Source organism: Natrix helvetica (assembly GCF_964273705.1).
Source record: "Natrix helvetica genome assembly, chromosome: 2".
NCBI lineage: Eukaryota > Metazoa > Chordata > Lepidosauria > Squamata > Natricidae > Natrix > Natrix helvetica.
Genome location: NC_138552.1, coordinates 167,230,867 through 167,249,187, shown reverse-complemented (window position 1 = coordinate 167,249,187; position 18,321 = coordinate 167,230,867). Strand labels below are relative to the sequence as shown.

Sequence of the window (18,321 nt, the reverse complement as noted above, 5' to 3'; positions counted from 1 at the left end):
GTGTCCTCATGTTGCTTTGTTCATTGTTTTTTTTAAAAAAATATATATTGGTTTTTAAACATTTATAGGAAAGGGTAGGTGGATGTACAAAATTTTTTGGCAGCTACATTGTGCTAAAGGTAGAATCTCACAACTTTTAAAGAGAAAAAAACAAAACAAAAATGATAAGCAGAAACAGCATCTTGTTATACATTGTATCAACCATATGTTCAATCATCTCTTTTGCCACTTTATAATATATCAACAATTACAATGATATTTCAAATACATTTATTTTTGTAACCTGTATCTTTTCAATATTGCTCCCTGTCCCCTGGTGGAGCCACAGCCCCTCCCTCCCTCATATCTTGTCACCTTTTTCACTACGTCTTATGATTTCGTCCTCTAGGAGGGCACTATGTTTTTTCATGAAGGCCTCTGCCTCCACAACTGTATTGATTCTAATTCTGTTTCCCTCCCAGAAGATCAACATTCCTTCTGGCAATAACCATCTAAACCAAACTCCTTTGTTATATAATTTCTTTGATAAGGAGGAATACTTCCTCCTCTTATCTCTTATTTTTTTCGGAATTTGTTTAAGAATGGCAATTTCTTTATCTTTATATTTTAGTGCCCCCCCCCTTGGGCCCCTAAAACATTTTGTTCATTGTTTTAATGTAGAGGTTGCAACAATTGACCTGGGCTATAAAATGACCCATATTCTTCCATGTTGGTCAAGATACTTAGCCACTAGCTCAAGTTACAGGTAGCCCTGCTAATGTTTTGAAGAATGGGTTCATAAATTAACATTTCTATAAACAATCACTCATACTGTTTGAATATTTCATCATTGTAACATAACTTGAAGAAATATTTTTCCAATCAATTTGAAATAACTGTTATTTATTATAGTAGATTTGTAAGCTGTTAACTTCCTAGTTGGTGACATCCTTATTAGAGGTAACAATCTATGAGTTTTTGTAATAAAAAAAATTCACAGAAAATACAGACTTCAGATAAACTTGTACTATTTTAACTCACACTGTCGTTCTCTTTGCAGTGCAACATTATGCCTCTATAACAGAATAACAGAGTTGGAAGGGACCTTGGAGGTCTTTTAGTCCAACCCTATGTTCAATCAGGAGACCCTATATAATTTCAGATAAGTGGCTGTCCAATTTCTCCTTAAATTGTTGCTGGAGCACCCACAACTTCTGAAGGCAAGCCATTCCACTGATAAATATTTCTCCCTGCCAGGAAATTTCTTCTTAGTTCTAGTTTGGATTTCTCCTTGATACGTTTTCATCTGTTGCTTCTTATTCTGCCCTCAGGTACATTGGATAATAGATTGACCCCCCCTCTTCTTTGTGACAGCCCCTCAATATTGCTATCATATCACCCGTAGTTCTTCTCTTGCCTCTCATATGAATAAATCAATTTCTAGAAAAGCTTTCCCCTAACCATATCAAATTATAATTTCTAGACAACATGGCAATTGATCATGAAGACTTCAGATTATGAGAATTATGGCCTGACACTTCTACTACAGATGATATAAGGCTGCAATAAAATAAAATACTGTGCAGATTTCTTTTAATGTTCAATAACATATGAAAAAGAACAACAGTACGAAAGTCCAAATAAAAAGGTTAAATCTGCTCCAAGAACTATACCTTTAATAGATCATATGTGAAAGAATATAATAAAAGAAGATTATACCTTGTTCTGAGAGCAAAAACATTTTTCTTCAGGATTTTTTTCCATTATTGGAAGAGCTTGTATTTTACCAATGTGACCAACTGATGGTGATGCTGCAGTAGTTTTCAAGCTTTTCTCCAAAGGATGCTGGAATTATGAATACATATTATTTGGACTGAAGTCTAATTCATTACGATCAAATTATACTATTTATAGCATCTTCTGCATCTTCAGAGACTACATTTCCATGGTGATTTAAAAAAAAATAACCTGTGTTGACAAATTCAGTAATCTGAACTGAAAATCTGGCAATAATAATGCAATGGAATTACATTCAATGCTGTTGTTATTTTAGATAGGTGTTAGTTAATCTATAGGTAGAGTGCATTATGCTACAAGCAAAATGCTTAGAACATATACTGATAAAGCTTCTGAAACAATAGGAGCTCCAGTGCAGATCCTCTTCCTATGATACTGATATTCTTCTGTCACAGTGATTTGAACCTATTATTCTTATTATTTGAATGGTAGATAAATTTCAAGATTTTTTACTAGAGTTTAGGAAGAAATTCCAACATTATTCCTCCAGATGTTTAAAATGCACTTCTTTTAGCTTGTATTTTTATGTCTATTGTATTTATTTTTTAAATAGATATTTCACTATGCTGCACAAGTTTCCAGAACATTAAAGGTCTGGGAATATAGTTTTTTTTTAATGAATAAAGATTTCATCATCAAAATAAAGAAAAAAAAATCTTTCAAACGATATTTCCCCCCTCTTTTGTTCAATCATCCCTGTTTTTTAGAAACTACCCTGAGAAGTCCCTGCAGTTTTTTTGGCAAGAATTTTCAGAAATGGTTTGCCATTGCTCCTTCCTAGGGCTCAGAGAAAGTAACTAAGCCAAGGTGTCTAGCTGGTTTTGAGCCTAAGACGGGATTAGGTTTTCCAGTTTCTAGCATGATGCCTTAAGTACACCAAACTTGCTGTCTTCAAATGATAGGCCATACTAATAATGCCATGCAATTTTCTTACATTTTGTTACAAAAAAGTAATACGTTTTTATTTTCCAAACTTACCACATGTTGAGATAATTCACAACAGTTCTCCTGAGAAGCAAGGCTTGCATCGCAGTGTAAGATCATGCGGCCAAGTTCAATCTATTTAATAAATATGATGATGCTTATCAGTTGAGACGTAGCAACACTGAAGCCTCTGTAGTGAAATCCACCATACCGTTAAATAATATGACCCCACTGAAGTTATATGTTTAAATATCTCTAACAGAGTTTGGGATTTTGGCCAGGAACTTTGAAAAAACAAAGACATTTTAAATACTCCATTTGCATTTATTATGTTAGTTATTTGAGCAACACACAGATTCTAATCCAATCGTACCAACTTAATTTGAACCTCACATAGCACTTCTGTATATCTCTTTATAAAAGGAACTGGATTTATGACAAAACCTACTGCAGTTTGATGCATTCAACGACTAGGTCATCTCTCTGGCCATTTGAAAGATTCATTTTTACAGATGGAAATTACTTCTTTCCAAACTATGCTACTTAAATTCAATAAAACTAGACTTTTATACAAATTCTGCTAGCTATGTTATTAATTTATCACTATAAAGAATCCTAGGAATAATAAATTAAAACTTAGGTCGCAACCTTGCTTTTGGTGGTTGAGGCAGTGTCACTGAAGCCAAATAGTATGGCCTCATGAAATAGCCCTATTACTTATTGCTTTCTTGTCGTGAATAGTCCCACCTAGGAAATACAGCAAGTGGTCTTGCAGTTTTTGATAGAAGACCAGTTGAAACCATTGAACTACAACTATAGAAGCATTGCAGGAAGCAGGACAATAGCAAGGGACAATATTCTTGGAACTTTGGTAAAACCCTATTTGTTAAATTGGGGACTTAGACAAATCTCAGAACCTTTCTCCCTCTCTCTTTTCACATACATCCTCAGAATTAACTCAATAGTCCCATAGAGTTACAAGTTTATTTTAAAAATCTATTTTCTTTGGAAACCTAAAAAATCTTTGAAAAAAACCCCTCTCTGTTAAGCTCTCTTTACACCCCTTCTTCCAATTGGTTTTGTTTGCAATTTAGCAATGCAATCTGGTTTACTATGTAGGTTTGCAGTATCCTCCCATTCACTCCATGACTCTGGTTGCCTGAATTGATTTAATTTTCCTTTCAATGATGCCATCTCATAGAGCGCTACAATGGGCTACATAGCACTGTTATGAAAAGGAACAACATGAGTTGACATGGGCGTTATCATGTTGTCCAACGCTTTGCTTACTAGCATACTTTATTAAACTATCCCCAACAGATAGCTAACTAGTCTGTTGGAAGATCTCCTGCAAGGAAAGTGCACTATTGTTCTAAGCAGACTGTTCATCTGGTCTTACCATAAGGAAATTTCGCTTGATATTTAGATCCTTTAATTTCATCTATCTGGTCCTTGTTCTGCCTTTGGTTTCAATATTTAAATAAGGCTGCTTTCTTTTGTAAGTGTCAGCCCTTTAGATAAATGTAAATTGGTGTTCTGTCAATCTAGCAGTTTGAAAGCATGTAAAAATGCAAGTAGAAAAATAGGAACCACCTATGGTGGGAAGGTAACAGCGTTCCGTGCGTCTTCGGCATTTAGTCATGCTGGCCACATGACCACAAAGACGTTTTCAGACAGCGCTGGCTCTTTGGCTTTGTAACGGAGATGAACACTGCCCCCAGAGTCGGGAACGACTAGCACATATGTGCAAGAGGAACCTTTACCTTAAATTGGTGTTATATCTTTACCCTTAGTCCTCTCTTTTGAAAGCAAAACATACGGTACTCATCTCTTTCAATGTACCTTTGAAAGACACTTCATTATTGTTGTGGTTCTCTTCTATTTGTCTATGGAGATTCTGAGTCATCCAGGTCATAGTTGTCCCAAAGGTGCTTTCTCAAGAGGCAATTGGACTTTCTTGTTTTTCTTTGAAGACATTTTGCTTCTCATCCAAGAGCTGAAGAAATTTCTTGGATGAGAAGCGAAACATCTTCATAAAAAAAAAGTCCAGTTGCCTCTTGAAAAGGACCTTTGAGTTCTCCTCTATTTCTATTCTGGCATCTCCATGTTACTTTCAAAGTGCAGTGACCAGTTGTGGTTGAGCCACCACAGTGCACAATTACATTATCGCCTCCTGTAATCTAGATGTACAGTCTTGTTTTTGCTAAAGAAGCCTAAGATTTTTTAGCTACTTATCTGTGTTCGTCTATTAATCTACTAGTCTCCTAGATTTTTTTTTTACAATAACTAAACCATGCTGCTCTATTTGGCTTTTCCTACCTAGAGTTTTTAATCTGTCTGTCTGTTTGTCTGTCCATCCATACACCCATTTAATAGAAGCACTGTTTTAGATCTTTAAACTGAAAAAAGAAAATACCTAGCATGTTCTTAATAATATATGAATTTGAATATATTTTAGTCTAGGCTTTATACAGAACAATCTGCACAATACAAGAAAGCTTGAACTTTCTATATCTATAACTGACCTAGGGGGATGGGTGGGGGGGGGGGGAGATAATATTTTTAAATTGCTTTCCTTCTAAGAAATAAAGTACTTTTTCCAAGAGAGGCTTTTTTCATACATAGTATACTCTATATACTATGTCCATGCTGCAGCAGAATCTTTGTATGCTAACTATTCTGTGAGACATTTATTTAATCTCTGGAAAAAGAAACCAGATGGAAGAGTCAATGATGACCTTTGGAAAAAAAGAAAAGGATTAAGAAATGAAGGAAATGTGACAAAAAACAGAGGCAATGGGCAAGAAGGGTACAATGATAAAAAATGAGGAAAGAATAAATAAATAAATAGGAACATGCTATAGTTCTCTTCTGTGAAAATTAACTGAATGGGCAATATCGAAAGGTTCATATAAGTTAGTTACCAATTCACTAAACAAAAATATCAAATCATCCATCATGTATGAAATAATTGAAGTGCTGCACCTATTTGCTCATACCTATTTTCCTTTTAAGGAAAATATTTAAGGAAAATACAATTTATTGTGTTTATTTAAGGAAAACACAATTTACTTAAACATAACTAACAAATTATATGGAAAACACTTGTATCCATCTCACAGTCACTATGCATGTTAAAAACTTCAGACTACATCAATTAAATAGTTCAGCTTTCCTCTTAACATTTTTTCTTTATATATCATATATGTTATGTTGTAAAACTATCAGTATAATAATTTCACCTTTACTTTGGGCACAGTTTTTGTTTGATAACATTACTTTATAAATTAACTGAAATTATATATATATATATTTCAATCTTACATGGGAAAAGACCCGAATACAACAAAACCAGCATGTGCAACATATATAATGTGTGTGTGTGTGTATGTGTGTGTGTGTGTGTGTTATATATTATATATTATATATATAATGGAATAGAGGTTCATAGGATGTTTTAATATTAGATGCCATTTTATTCAAAGTTTATGAAGTTAATATTACCCTTGTTGAACAATGTTCTAGTCAACAATGTTCTAGTCATCATAAATTGATCAAAGAGGTGCCACATCCTTCTGGGAACAAATATTCAGGCTTTGATGCTGAATAACACCAAAGTGGTGAACCCATATAAGTGCTCAACATTGCTCCAGCAATAGAATACTCTGGAGGAAAGCTGTTGATTCTTTTGGAGTGATCACAGATTGGAAAAAGGCACAGCTGTTTGGTCAGATTGCAGCAGACAATCCATCTGAAAAAATGCTGAATAGAAAACCATGGCCTTTAGAATGACCCTGGAAAAAACAAAGTCTAGAAAAATGCCATATGGTCCAGATAAAAAGCAAGAACATGATGGATAACCAATAAAAGCAGAGATGTTTCAATGCAGCTGAGGAATTAGGACAAAAAGTAAGAAATATTATACCATAAAAACATTTTGACATGGTTCTTCAGCCTGATTAATTGAACTCATGGACACTAAAAGCTACTTTTTAAGATAAAAAAAAAGATCAGTAGGGAAATAGCCATAGGTCCTAATGAAAAGTTTATAATTCAATCTACTTCATTCCTGAGAAATTGCAGAACTAACTAAACTCTCCAGGTTGGAAAGTAGAGGGCATTGGGTCTTATTTGGAAACCTGACCCTGATAAATGGAGAGTAGATAAATGGGGCCGTGCCAAAGGTGGAGATTCTCATGATGGATGAGGCAAGCCACAATTGTCAAGGTTATCAAAGTGTAACAAAAAAGCTTTTTTTGTTCAAGTTCTTTTTGATCTAAAACATAAGATGTAACATAAAAATAAACAAACATAAAAATAGGGTCTCTAAATAAAAAACAGAGAAGGTATCACAAAGATTGGGATTGTAGCTGTTTTCTCCTGCTATGAATAATCCCTGTTATTATTCCATCTAAACAAACAGAATAGCTCTTGTGTTATTCTAGAGGAAATTGATACGGTCCATCACTGATGGATATACTATCCATTTGTGTTCTAGAACAGCTAGTTTGAATGTGTTGATTTAATGTGATGCTTTATGCCTGGATCAGCTGCAGAAATCTTCAAAGCGATTACCCATCCAGATATGGATGAATAAAGAATAAGGACATTATTAGAAAGACTTCTCTGACTGGAAAGCCATTGTTGATATTGTCTGAATCCAGACATCAGTGCAAGAATTCTTCAATGCAATGCAGAAGTGGGAAGACAAATTGCCCTAAAGTTGTATCAGGAAAAGAGGAACAGAGATATCACACCTCTAGAGAATGTATCTGAAAATCAGTGAAGTGAATGACTGAAATCACAGCTATCATACATACAAACTGTAGAGACCACAGGTTCAACAGCAAAGGTTCTAAAAACTAGTTTATAATATAATTTCTGAGGATTTCTGGGGAAGGCATATCAAACTGAAGATGGCTCTGTGAAGGCGAAACATATGACTGCAACAAATTACCAAGGAATCTGTGAGTAGACTTGTTTGTTAGAGCCTCTTTGGATAAGGAGAAGATGAGAAATTACTCACATGTACTCTGGACAGCTGTTCCCCATGAGAAAACTGCAGGATGGTGGTTTTCCATACATTTGAGTGCCTCTAGACAATGGGATTAGCTAGTCTCAATCATAAACACTTTTAAAAGGACACTATGTTTGCTCACTAACCATATTAAACCTATTAGGGACCTTTGGAATACAAATTTGAAAAGTCTTCATTAGGTGAATTTATTCTCAAACTTGAACAAAATTTAAAATTAATTATAAGTTAAAGATTTGAGATAATAATTAAAAAGCTAAATAAGATTTTGATCCTAGAAACTTATAAACGGATTAAGAGTCCAGAAAAAATGGAATATTGACATTTATTTTAAGATTTTGGAATTAACTATGAAAAATAAACAGCTTCAAACGGGAAACAGACTTATTTTGGCTATCCTGTTATCACTAGTTATAATAAAGATAAACATTGATTGTAGAAACTGGACACTTGAGGCGACTAAAGAATTTCAGCCTGTTCTTTATGTCAGTTAATATGGGAACTTACAAAATAACACAAAACATTGTAACATAGGAAATATTAAGAGATTTTTGAAGAATGGAGCCAGAAATTAGTAACTATAATATCAACACTGTCACTAATGTGACATCATTACTAGCATTCTTCTGCTTTTAGGGAAAGACTATGACTACAAGATGCTAATGAAAGAATAAAAGATGTGGAACAATTTTATCTGACAAGACAAAGTAAGTGGATTTGAATGACAGGCCAAAAGAATGATTTAGAAAAGAACATTTTATTGGATATAGAAAAAAACTGGTTGATGTTTAAAAAATTAAAAGGGAGATACAAATGATAATCCAGGAGAATGACCTGAAAAATGTCTTCTTATTAGATCTCCATAAGAAGCTTGTTAAAGTCTTGAAGACATTTGTTAGACAGGATAAAGAAGAATTGAAGAGAAATGAAATCCTATAATATTTGATTGAATTAAAAGGAAGGAATATAAAGCTGGTTTAACTGATCAATGTCAAAATAAGACTTTTAAAAAAAATGTTCTGGAAAAGGTTTAATGGTTGTTGTTGTTGTTTTTTTGCTGACACCAAGATTGAAAAATTAATGTTTTATGTATTTGCTTATAAATAAGGTATGGAATATGGAATAAAAAGTTATCTGTTTAACCTTATGGGAGTGGTGGTAAAAAATTATTAAATGTGTTTATACTTGTGATGAAGGTTGAAAGTCACCTCTTTATAGATATATAGATATTCTTTTCTTCTTGTGTTTTTTTATTCTTCCTTGCCATTTTCTTCTCTTTGTTTAGATTGCATTAGTTTTTATCGTTGTAAATAAAATTCGTCATAAAATTATATTTTTAAAAAAATCTATTTTTTTTTTACTTTTGATACAGTATAGAAAGTGTATTAATGCAGACGTGTTTCCTTAAATGTGCTACTTTATCCTCTTTATTGTAACTTAATTCCTACTACATACATGATTTTCAGAATACCTTAAATTAAATCTGAGGCCGTATTTGATATCTGCAGCACAGAAGAGATAATACTCTAGAAATATTTTCTGCTTTTAGGATTCAGACTTCATTTCTTTTAGGATTCAGACTTCATTTCTAAGGATCTCAGGGCATCAAAATTGCAAAATGTCTGCTTTCTAAACATATATAAAATAGATATGTCTGGATCAGATACGATAATCTATAGATGCAAGGCTCCTTTCACTCAATGATGTACCTGTAATTATTTTTTCAAGAGAAGCTTCTACTTGAAGAGATGAGGGAATTTTGGTTTATTCCCACTTCTCTCCTTCAATCCCAATGGTCTCCAATTATTTTTGAAGGATTTCAAGCTTTCAGAGCAAGAAATTAGGGAGCAGGAAATTATAGGAAGAGGAAAAATAAGAGATAATTATTTTCCCTTCTTTTTCCAGCAATGTGTCTCATCAACAAAACTGATCTAATTCATAAGCAGAAATAATTCAACTTTTTCCAGCTCACCAATTTAATGACATTCATTCATTGTCTGTCTGTCTGTCTGTCTGTCTGTCTGTCTGTCTATCTATCTATCTATCTATCTATCTATCTATCTATCTATCTATCTATCTATCTAATAACCATCTTATAAATTCAGAACAATAAACAAAGACAATATAACAATAAACCCACAACTTCCTTTCCCATAAAAGCAGCATAAAACCACTTAATTCATTAAACATGGACATGAACACTTACATCTACAGGTTTACCATCTAAATAATGAGTAGCAATGAGAATCTTTCCTTGAATGTCAGGGATAGCTTGTTCTTCAGTCATCCTTTGTTCAATTAAGCTGCAGTCCACATAAAGAGAAATCTTCCTTGATTGTACACTGATGCCAAGCTTATGCCATTGACGGTCAAAGATAGGATAGATTTTGCGGCTTTTAAAGACATAGTGCAGGGAGTTCTGCTGGGTGGATTGCATGACATACTCTACAGCTTTTTTTAAACCATCAACTGAGATGTAAGCCTAAACAAAAATACACACACACACAAATTTCAGTGCTTTCAAAATGAAATAAACTGTAAGACGGTGAAGAAGAGAATAAAATCATAGAAGTCAGTACATGCTCATAATGTTTGGAATCACAGGTCAAGTTCTCTCAGATAGTGAAGCTTTCTCATCTTCTTCTCTTTCTTGATTCAGTTTCAGCTCAGACCTCCAAAAACTCCCCAGAAGAGCAGGGGACTCTAGCAATAGCAATACCACTTAGATTTACCAGTATATAATGCCCCATAGTCCTTTACAGCATTCTCTGTGTGATTTACAATATCAGCATATTGCCCCAACAATCTGCATCCTCATTTTACCAACCTCGGAAGGATGGAAGACTGAGTCAATTTTGAGCCCAGTCAGGATTGAACTCCAGGCTGTGAACAGAGTTTGCCTACAATGCTACATTCTAATCATTGCACCTCCAGGGCTCCAGTAAGAAATGGGGTGGGATGTACTAAACTATTAAAAATTAAACAATTTTTCAATTGGTGGAAGTCCAAACTTTCCCTGACATGCCTGGATGCATCTTTTACTTGTTTAAGCTTTCTGAATCTGTCTTGTTTAAGCTTGAAAGCTTGTCATTAAGCATTAAACTCCAACCTTTCACTTTTATTGTTTTTTTAAAAAACTGTAGATATTCTACAGGTTTCAATATTCTTCAAACCAAAAGACAAAATGTTAACATAAAATAGAATAGAATAACAGAGTTGGAAGGGATCTTGGAGGTTTTCTAGTCCAACCCCCTGCTCAAGCAGGAAACCCTATACCATTTCAGACAAATGGTTGTTTAATCTCTTCTTAAAAGCCTCCAGTTTTGGAACATCTGCAACTTCTGGAGGCAAGTTGTTCCACTTCCCAACATATACCACCGCCACGACTCTATTACTGATATGTTAATCATCTTCTAATTGCTATTTAAAAAATTACTACTGTTGTATCCAAGCCACATCAATAGTTGCACAATCTGGTGGGGATTATCTAGCAATTCACAAAGCTGTAGATATCATTTTATTGGGAATGGGAATAGGAAACAAGTGAACAAACACAAATAAAGAAGTAGCAATACCAAATAACTGTATTTGTTCTAACCTGTGGCAAATTATGCTGATCTAAAATCTGCAGTAAATACCAGCGTTCTCTTTTACTGTTTCTTCTGACACGGAATGTGGCTGTTAAGAAGTATTCCTCTGGGAACCCATTTGGAAACAATTGCCTAAAAATTGGGGTAGAGGTGGAAGAAATTGTCTTATTAGACCAACTCTGATAATTTTTATAAAACATAGGAGCAAACAGATGTTGAAGTATACAGAAACTAATTTGGGGTTCATAGGTACTTGAGCAACTCAATTGTATTCAAAAGACTGTTCCATCTCTTGAGGTTACTCTAGTCATAATTGTTCAGGTCTAATGCTACCCACAAAACCTTACCCTGTTGGAAATCTAATTTTCATCATCTTTATTACATTTCAAACATGTGTTGCTATTAAAATTACAATTAAAAATGAACTCATTCCCATCTTTTTGTCAGAAAAAAAATAAAAAGTCCATTCTTCAATCATGAAAGTCAACCTTTTCTTAATCAAGAAAACCACTGTCACAGGAAAAAGTAATCCTTCTAAAGCTAACTGTGAAAATTTATTGCACACTATGTACTAAACACATTCCTCATTTGCACTGTTGCTATAGAATCATATAGAAACTATGTTTTTAAAAACCCACTATATTTCAGGCTTCATTATTTAAGTTTTAAATCAGATAACATGTTTTAAGCTTCATTTTGCCCAACCATGACTTTGTTGGCTAACCCAAAACTGGATAGTTTCACACAACTCACTAAATCTCAAACAAACCAATCATATTTTGGTCTAGCATTCAATGGTTAACACTGAAACAAAACATTTCATTTTGGTAATTATAGCACACACATTTATTTTTTACAAATATACATTTGGGTACAAGGCATGAACTTCCTTCCATATAATCAGGAATTGTAGATGTCCAGTGAATTGTATTTTGGGGTGTAGGCTGTTGAGATGTGTGAGGAAGTTGTCCAGTTTTTCTTTCCCGTGTGGCCAAATCACAAAAGTGTCATCAACATATCTAAGCCAGAGTTTGGGTTTGTGTTCAGATTTGCCTAAGGTGTTGGTTTCAAAATGTTCCATGTATAAGTTTGCAATGACGGGTGAGAGGAGTGATCCCATGGGTGCTCCTTCTATCTGTTTGTATCTCTGTCCATTATGGATGAAGTATGTGTTGGTTAGGCAGTGGTTGGTCAGGTCCAGGATGTGTTTAGGGGGGTTGTGTTTGTTCTGGATAGCTGTCAAGGCTTCTTTTATAGGCACTTGGGTGAAGAGGGATATGACATCGAAACTCACGAGTAGGTCGCTGGGTTGTAGGTTTTGTTTCTTTATTGTTTCTATGAAGTGGAGTGAGTTTTGTACGTGTGAGGTGATGGATTCTGCGTAGGGTTGGAGTTGTTTGGCGAGGAATTTGGCAAGATTCTGTAGAGGTGAGCCTATGGAGCTGACTATGGGTCTGAGTGGTATTCCTTCTTTGTGTATCTTGGGGAGGCCAGAGAGCTTGGGGCATCTGGAAGATTTCTCTCTGGGGATGATTCTTTGCTGGATCTCTTCACTGATGGCAGAGGCTTTTATTTTGGATTTGGTGGTTTTTTCCAGGTAGGTGGTGGGGTCTGTGTTTATAGGTTTGTAAGCAGGGTCTTGGAGTAGGTTGGAACCAATGAGAAAACACCACCAGATAAAAGGGGGAGAAATTATTCCATGTCTATAGTTTTATGAAAGTTCTGTGTAAGTGGACACCCATTCTATGACTCTTCCGTTAGAATTTTCAATGTATTGTTTGCATTAAGATGGCTAGTCCAGAAGTGCTGAAATTGTGCCTGATCTCTGTGTTTAGAGGATTGCTCATGAAATGGTTACTGAAAGCCAAAAACAGGAAGCTCAAATACTCAGTCATGTTTGCTGGCAGCAGTTCCTGTCTGTTGCTTCTTCACCACACCCTACACTGAGGGGTTCTTGTCTTTCATGGGATAAATAATTGGGCAAGGTGCCCATTCATGCAGCACATTTTCCAGAAGATATTCCTGATCAGCCTGGTGCCTGGGCACAAGACTTACATACGACTCTCAAGTGCAATCTGATAGGCAGTTTTTCACTGGCATTCTGCCTAAACATGAATTTTACCCCAGTTGATCTCTGAATACAAACCAAAATGCTTCTTATAGCCTCTAATTCAAGTTAAGAAAAACACTAGTCAGATTAATAAATTACACATACAAGTTAATCATAATTTCTGAGAAAGGCCATACTCTTTGTATATCATGGCACTTAACTACTATTTAGAAATAAATGCAGATGAACAGAGGGGAACAACATTAATAGACAACTCCTTAAACACTTCCTTCTCACACTGCTCAAATATGTATCTCCATACTTGTATTCATATAAGGAACAACAACAAAAGTTACTATGTGGAGGAATAAATTCCGGTTGGTCATGTGAACAAACCAACTAGACAAACATCTGGATTCAAATATGTTAACAGAATAACAAAATACTAGAGTTGGAAGGAGCCTTAGAGGTCTTCTGAAACTCCAACCCCCTTGCTAAAGAAGGAGACCCTATACAATTTGAGACTAGTGGCCTGATAGGAAAATTCTCCTTAGTTCTAGGTTGCTCCTCTCCTTGATTAGTTTCCACCCATTGTTTCTTGTCCTGCCTTCAGGTACTTTGGAAAATAGGTTGACCCTTTCTTCTTTGTGGCAGTGTTCAAATATTAGAACACTGTTATATTGTCATCCCTAGTCCTTCTTTTCACTACATTAGACAAACTCAATTACTGCAACCATTCTTCATATGTTTTAGCCTCCAGCCCCTAATCATTTTTATTGCTCTTTTTTTGCACTCTTTCCAGAGTCTCAATACCATTAGTGACCAAAAGATATGGTGACCAAATCTGGATACAGTATACTAAGCATGGACTTTATAAAGCAATGCTAATACTTCATGTGAATATGTCTCCCGCAACTCAAAGTGTTTTTTCAGTCCACAAAAGGGTCACTAATCTGGTAGAGATCTAGCTAGAAAAACAAGAAGTTATCCACACAGATCCCTCTTTATTTGCAGCAACCAGAGCACCTTCATGGATGTTCTGGAGAACTTAATTTTCAGAAGGAGAATGTCAAGGGATGTAGAAGAAAGATATGTGACAATTTTTCGTTCCCATCAGTTCTGCCAATGAGAATGTCCCGGAGCAGAATTCTACAAAAGAAAAACCCAATGTGCCCTTTGTAATCCTTGACAGGGCATTCGGATTTCAATGTAATTTTAATAAACAGTTTAAAATCAATTTGATTTTAATAGACCAAACCTAATTTTAGCCAATATAATTGTAAAGACAAAATACAGTTACTGTATGTCTGCAAAAATTGGGGGGGGGGATGGGGGGACACAAAGCTTATCAATACAAGGAGCTGAGAAAAACTAGCCTAACACTTAACGATGATTAACTTGTATTAAATGCTATGAGAGGATAGTTTGTTGTGCTTATTCTAGTTACCGGGGAATAAAACATTTCAAAAAGTTCATTTTAATTTTCTGGCATTGAAAATAATTATACCCCATTTTTTACCCAAGGCAGGGTACATAATGTCCCTGTCTTCTATTTTCCCCACCACAGCCTTGTCAGGCGGACTGAGCAAAGTGTCTGGGCCAGAGTCACCCAGCTGACTTTCCTGACTAAGGGAGGATTCAACTCTTCAGTCAGTTGATTTCTAATCCAGCACCTTCACCACCATGAAAAATGGGCTTTTTTATATTCTGGAACTTTCCTCAAGAAGTTTAAGCTTTGTGGTGGCAATGAAACTGAAGGAGGGCAGGGTATTTATACCATATTCAATTGTCACTCCCTGAAACACTGAGGTAAGCCTATATATATAATTCTCTTAATTGAAAAAATATTCCTATTGACCTCAGTTGCAAGAAACTCTCTCTTTCTACCCCCTGCAAATAATTACATAATCTCCCTATTCAGAACACACATTGCTTTACCAATGTTTTTAATTAGTTTTTTTTTACAATTTGTTTTTGTCTTGAATTTGGCAAGCTTTTATCAAATATTGACAGAATTTTCATCAGGGGTATCTCACTGGAATCAGCCTGACCACTTGATCTTTCTTTCTTTCTTTCTTTCTTTCTTTCTTTCTTTCTTTCTTTCTTTCTTTCTTTCTTTCTTTCTTTCTTTCTTTCTTTCTTTCTTTCTTTCTTCTTTCTTTCTTCTTTCCTTCCTTCCTTCCTTCCTTCCTTCCTTCCTTCCTTCCTTCCTTCCTTCCTTCCTTCCTTCCTTCCTTCCCCATCCATCACCCCTACAAGGTGATTCTAGGCAGCTGGCTAGGAGAAGCAGTTATCTGGGTCCCATTTTGGGGAGGTGGCAAAGCCAAGGTCTGAATATATATTTCTTGTTAGATACTTGTTTCAATTACAGTGGTTTCCACCAAGGTCCTCTGTTCCGGCGGGAACAGAGGTTTAATCTTATTGGTCGAAGGGTCTGACAGCTCCCTATAAAAGGGCTGCTTTTATAGACGCAACCTTCTCTGGATTGTTCTTACTTGTTGTACTTAATAAAGAGCTGTTGTTGCCTTCAGTCTTGTGTGCCTTTTTATTACCCGATCTAACATTTCTGTCAGTGGTCTGAGCCTCTAAAATGGCCGCCTGCATTTGGCCCTCAATCGCCTTCCAAAAACTTCTTAAAATTCAGCTTTTCCAGAGAGCGTTGGGAGCCGGCACCAGATGCCTCTCGGAGTTTAGGTTTGTCAATTTTGGTTGTCAATTTTTTATGTTTTACATTTTCACTGCTAGTATTGTTTTTCTTTTATGTTATATGATAGTGAGAGAATCTATGTACAATGGTAGTGGGACCTAAATGTGTCAGCCCTTCAAAGTAGACCAGAGGAAAAAATAGAATAGTTTTACTTCACATTTCTGAACCGCCCATCTCCCTCAAAGAGGGACTTTACAGGTAGTCCTCGACTTACAACAGTTCACTTCGTGACCGTTCATAGTTACATCACTGAAAAAAGTGACTTATGACTGTTTTCACACTTATGACCATTGCAACATCCCCATAGTCACATGATCAAAAATCTGACCATTGGCAACTGACTCACATTGTCCTGGGATCACGTGATCCCCTTTTGTGACTTTCTGACAAGCAAAGCAAAGTCAATGAGTAAACCAGATTCACTTAACAACCATGTGACTAACTTAACAACTGCAAGGATTCACTTAACCACTGTGTCTAGAAAAATTGTAAAATGGGGCAAAACTCACTTGTTTTCTTGTGTCTTGCTTAGAAACATAAATTTTGGGCTCAGTTGTGGTGGAGTCAAGGACTACCTGTATTTTATATCCATTACTTTCTAGTCAGGCTGCAGTGACAGCAGCAGTGACAAATCTCTGCCTTTTATACACCAGGGAGTTGGAATATCTGAATCTCTATGGTCTCACTAAAATTAACAACTGATTTTTCTTCCCCTTGTAAAAGTTGTAAATCCCACGGAAATCTCAACAAGGAATGCTCCAAATCCCTTTTTTCCTGCTAGAAGGGCCGGTCTTCCATTGTTGGGATTGTAACCTTGCTAAATGCACATATTTATAGCCATAACCCTCAAGGCAAAGGAAAAGTTACAATCAGAATATATCCTAAGAGCACAAATCTATGCCTCAAGTATGCAGGATAGTATCTGAAGAGTTCCACAAACTAGAAGCCTGAATAAATCCTCCATCTTTGAATGAACTTAATAATGTACATTCTGATTGTGGTGAGGGCCACTACTAGCAAACGGGCAAATTAAGCAAGGCCTACATTTAAACTTAGTATCATTACAGAGTTTGTCACAGTCACATGGTACAAGAACGAAATGCAAGGCATGTTGAGATTTTTTTTTTTAGCAAAACACATTCTTAGTGGCTCCCCATCCTGTACTAGAAAAACCTATAAGCCTTGGGTTGAATATGGAAGAAACAGAACAGAGAAGCTGTTAATAAAGAAGTGTTCTGGGGTGGTTTCTAACTACTCTATATCTGTTATATTTTTTATTTTTGATGCTCAATTTATAACCCGGCTGAACAAGGATGTGCCCTCACAGCTGATTTTGGGTTTCCCAGTTCTACTTATTTATTAGCAATGTATGCTGCTGACAGTACATAGCAAATGTTAATTTGGAATTTGATAATCACCCGCTTTTACTTAACAAAACTTATTTTCTGGAAGACTGCAAATTTTCTACTTGTCTTTAAACTGTTCTTGAGAGCATCAGGCAGATAAAATCAGTGCTCACCTAGCTGATTGTAATTTTATTAAAGCAATTCACAACATTAATAGAAAAACACACTGCAGTTCTGTCCTGAAAATGCTTTGATATACCTTGCTTTATTATTATTATTATTATTATTATTATTATTATTATTATTATTATTATTATTATTATTATTATTATTATTATTATTATTCGTATTTATAGACCGCCCCTTCTCCCGAAAGGGACTCGGGGCGGTGTACAGTCACTAAAATGCGTTATAAAATACATACATAAAACAGTTAAATAATTAAATACGTAGGTGGAGGAGGTTGCAAGACTGTATATAGAATAATAAATATAGTACATTAAAAGCTTATTAAAACCCCAAACCCAATTAAAATGAATAAATCCCCGGGAGGTAAAACTAAGAAAGTGCCAGGCCAGCTGATTGAAATAGGTGAGTCTTTAACTTTTGCCGGAAGGAACGGAGGTCGGTGGTAGTTCGAATGTCTGGGGGGAGGTCATTCCAGAGGGTTGGGCCCATCACAGAGAAGGATCTACTCCTAGGTGTCGCCCGCTGGCATTGCCTAGCAGACGGCACCAGGAGGAGCCCCTCTCTGTGTGAGCGGATAGGTCGCAGGGACGTGTGTGGTAGGATGCGATCCTGCAGATACCTAGGTCCTATGCCATGGAGCGCTTTAAAGATGGTAATCAATACCTTGAAACGCACCCGAAAGGCCACAGGTAGCCAGTGCAGCT

General features: G+C 35.7%; 1 protein-coding gene across 1 annotated transcript in view; it reads right to left on the bottom strand.

Annotated features, from left to right (window-relative positions):
- Positions 1 to 18,321, bottom strand: part of COL19A1 (collagen type XIX alpha 1 chain) — a gene marked incomplete at its 3' end in the record, with an annotated part of 189,016 nt that overhangs the window by 119,395 nt on the left and 51,300 nt on the right. The window contains exons 5-8 of the mRNA XM_081943886.1: positions 11,334 to 11,457; positions 9,942 to 10,217; positions 2,755 to 2,835; positions 1,699 to 1,824 (exon numbers count right to left, since the gene is read on the bottom strand). Of these exons, the coding sequence (XP_081800012.1) occupies positions 1,699 to 1,824; positions 2,755 to 2,835; positions 9,942 to 10,217; positions 11,334 to 11,457 (607 nt within the window). The remainder of the gene's footprint in view (positions 1 to 1,698; positions 1,825 to 2,754; positions 2,836 to 9,941; positions 10,218 to 11,333; positions 11,458 to 18,321) is intronic.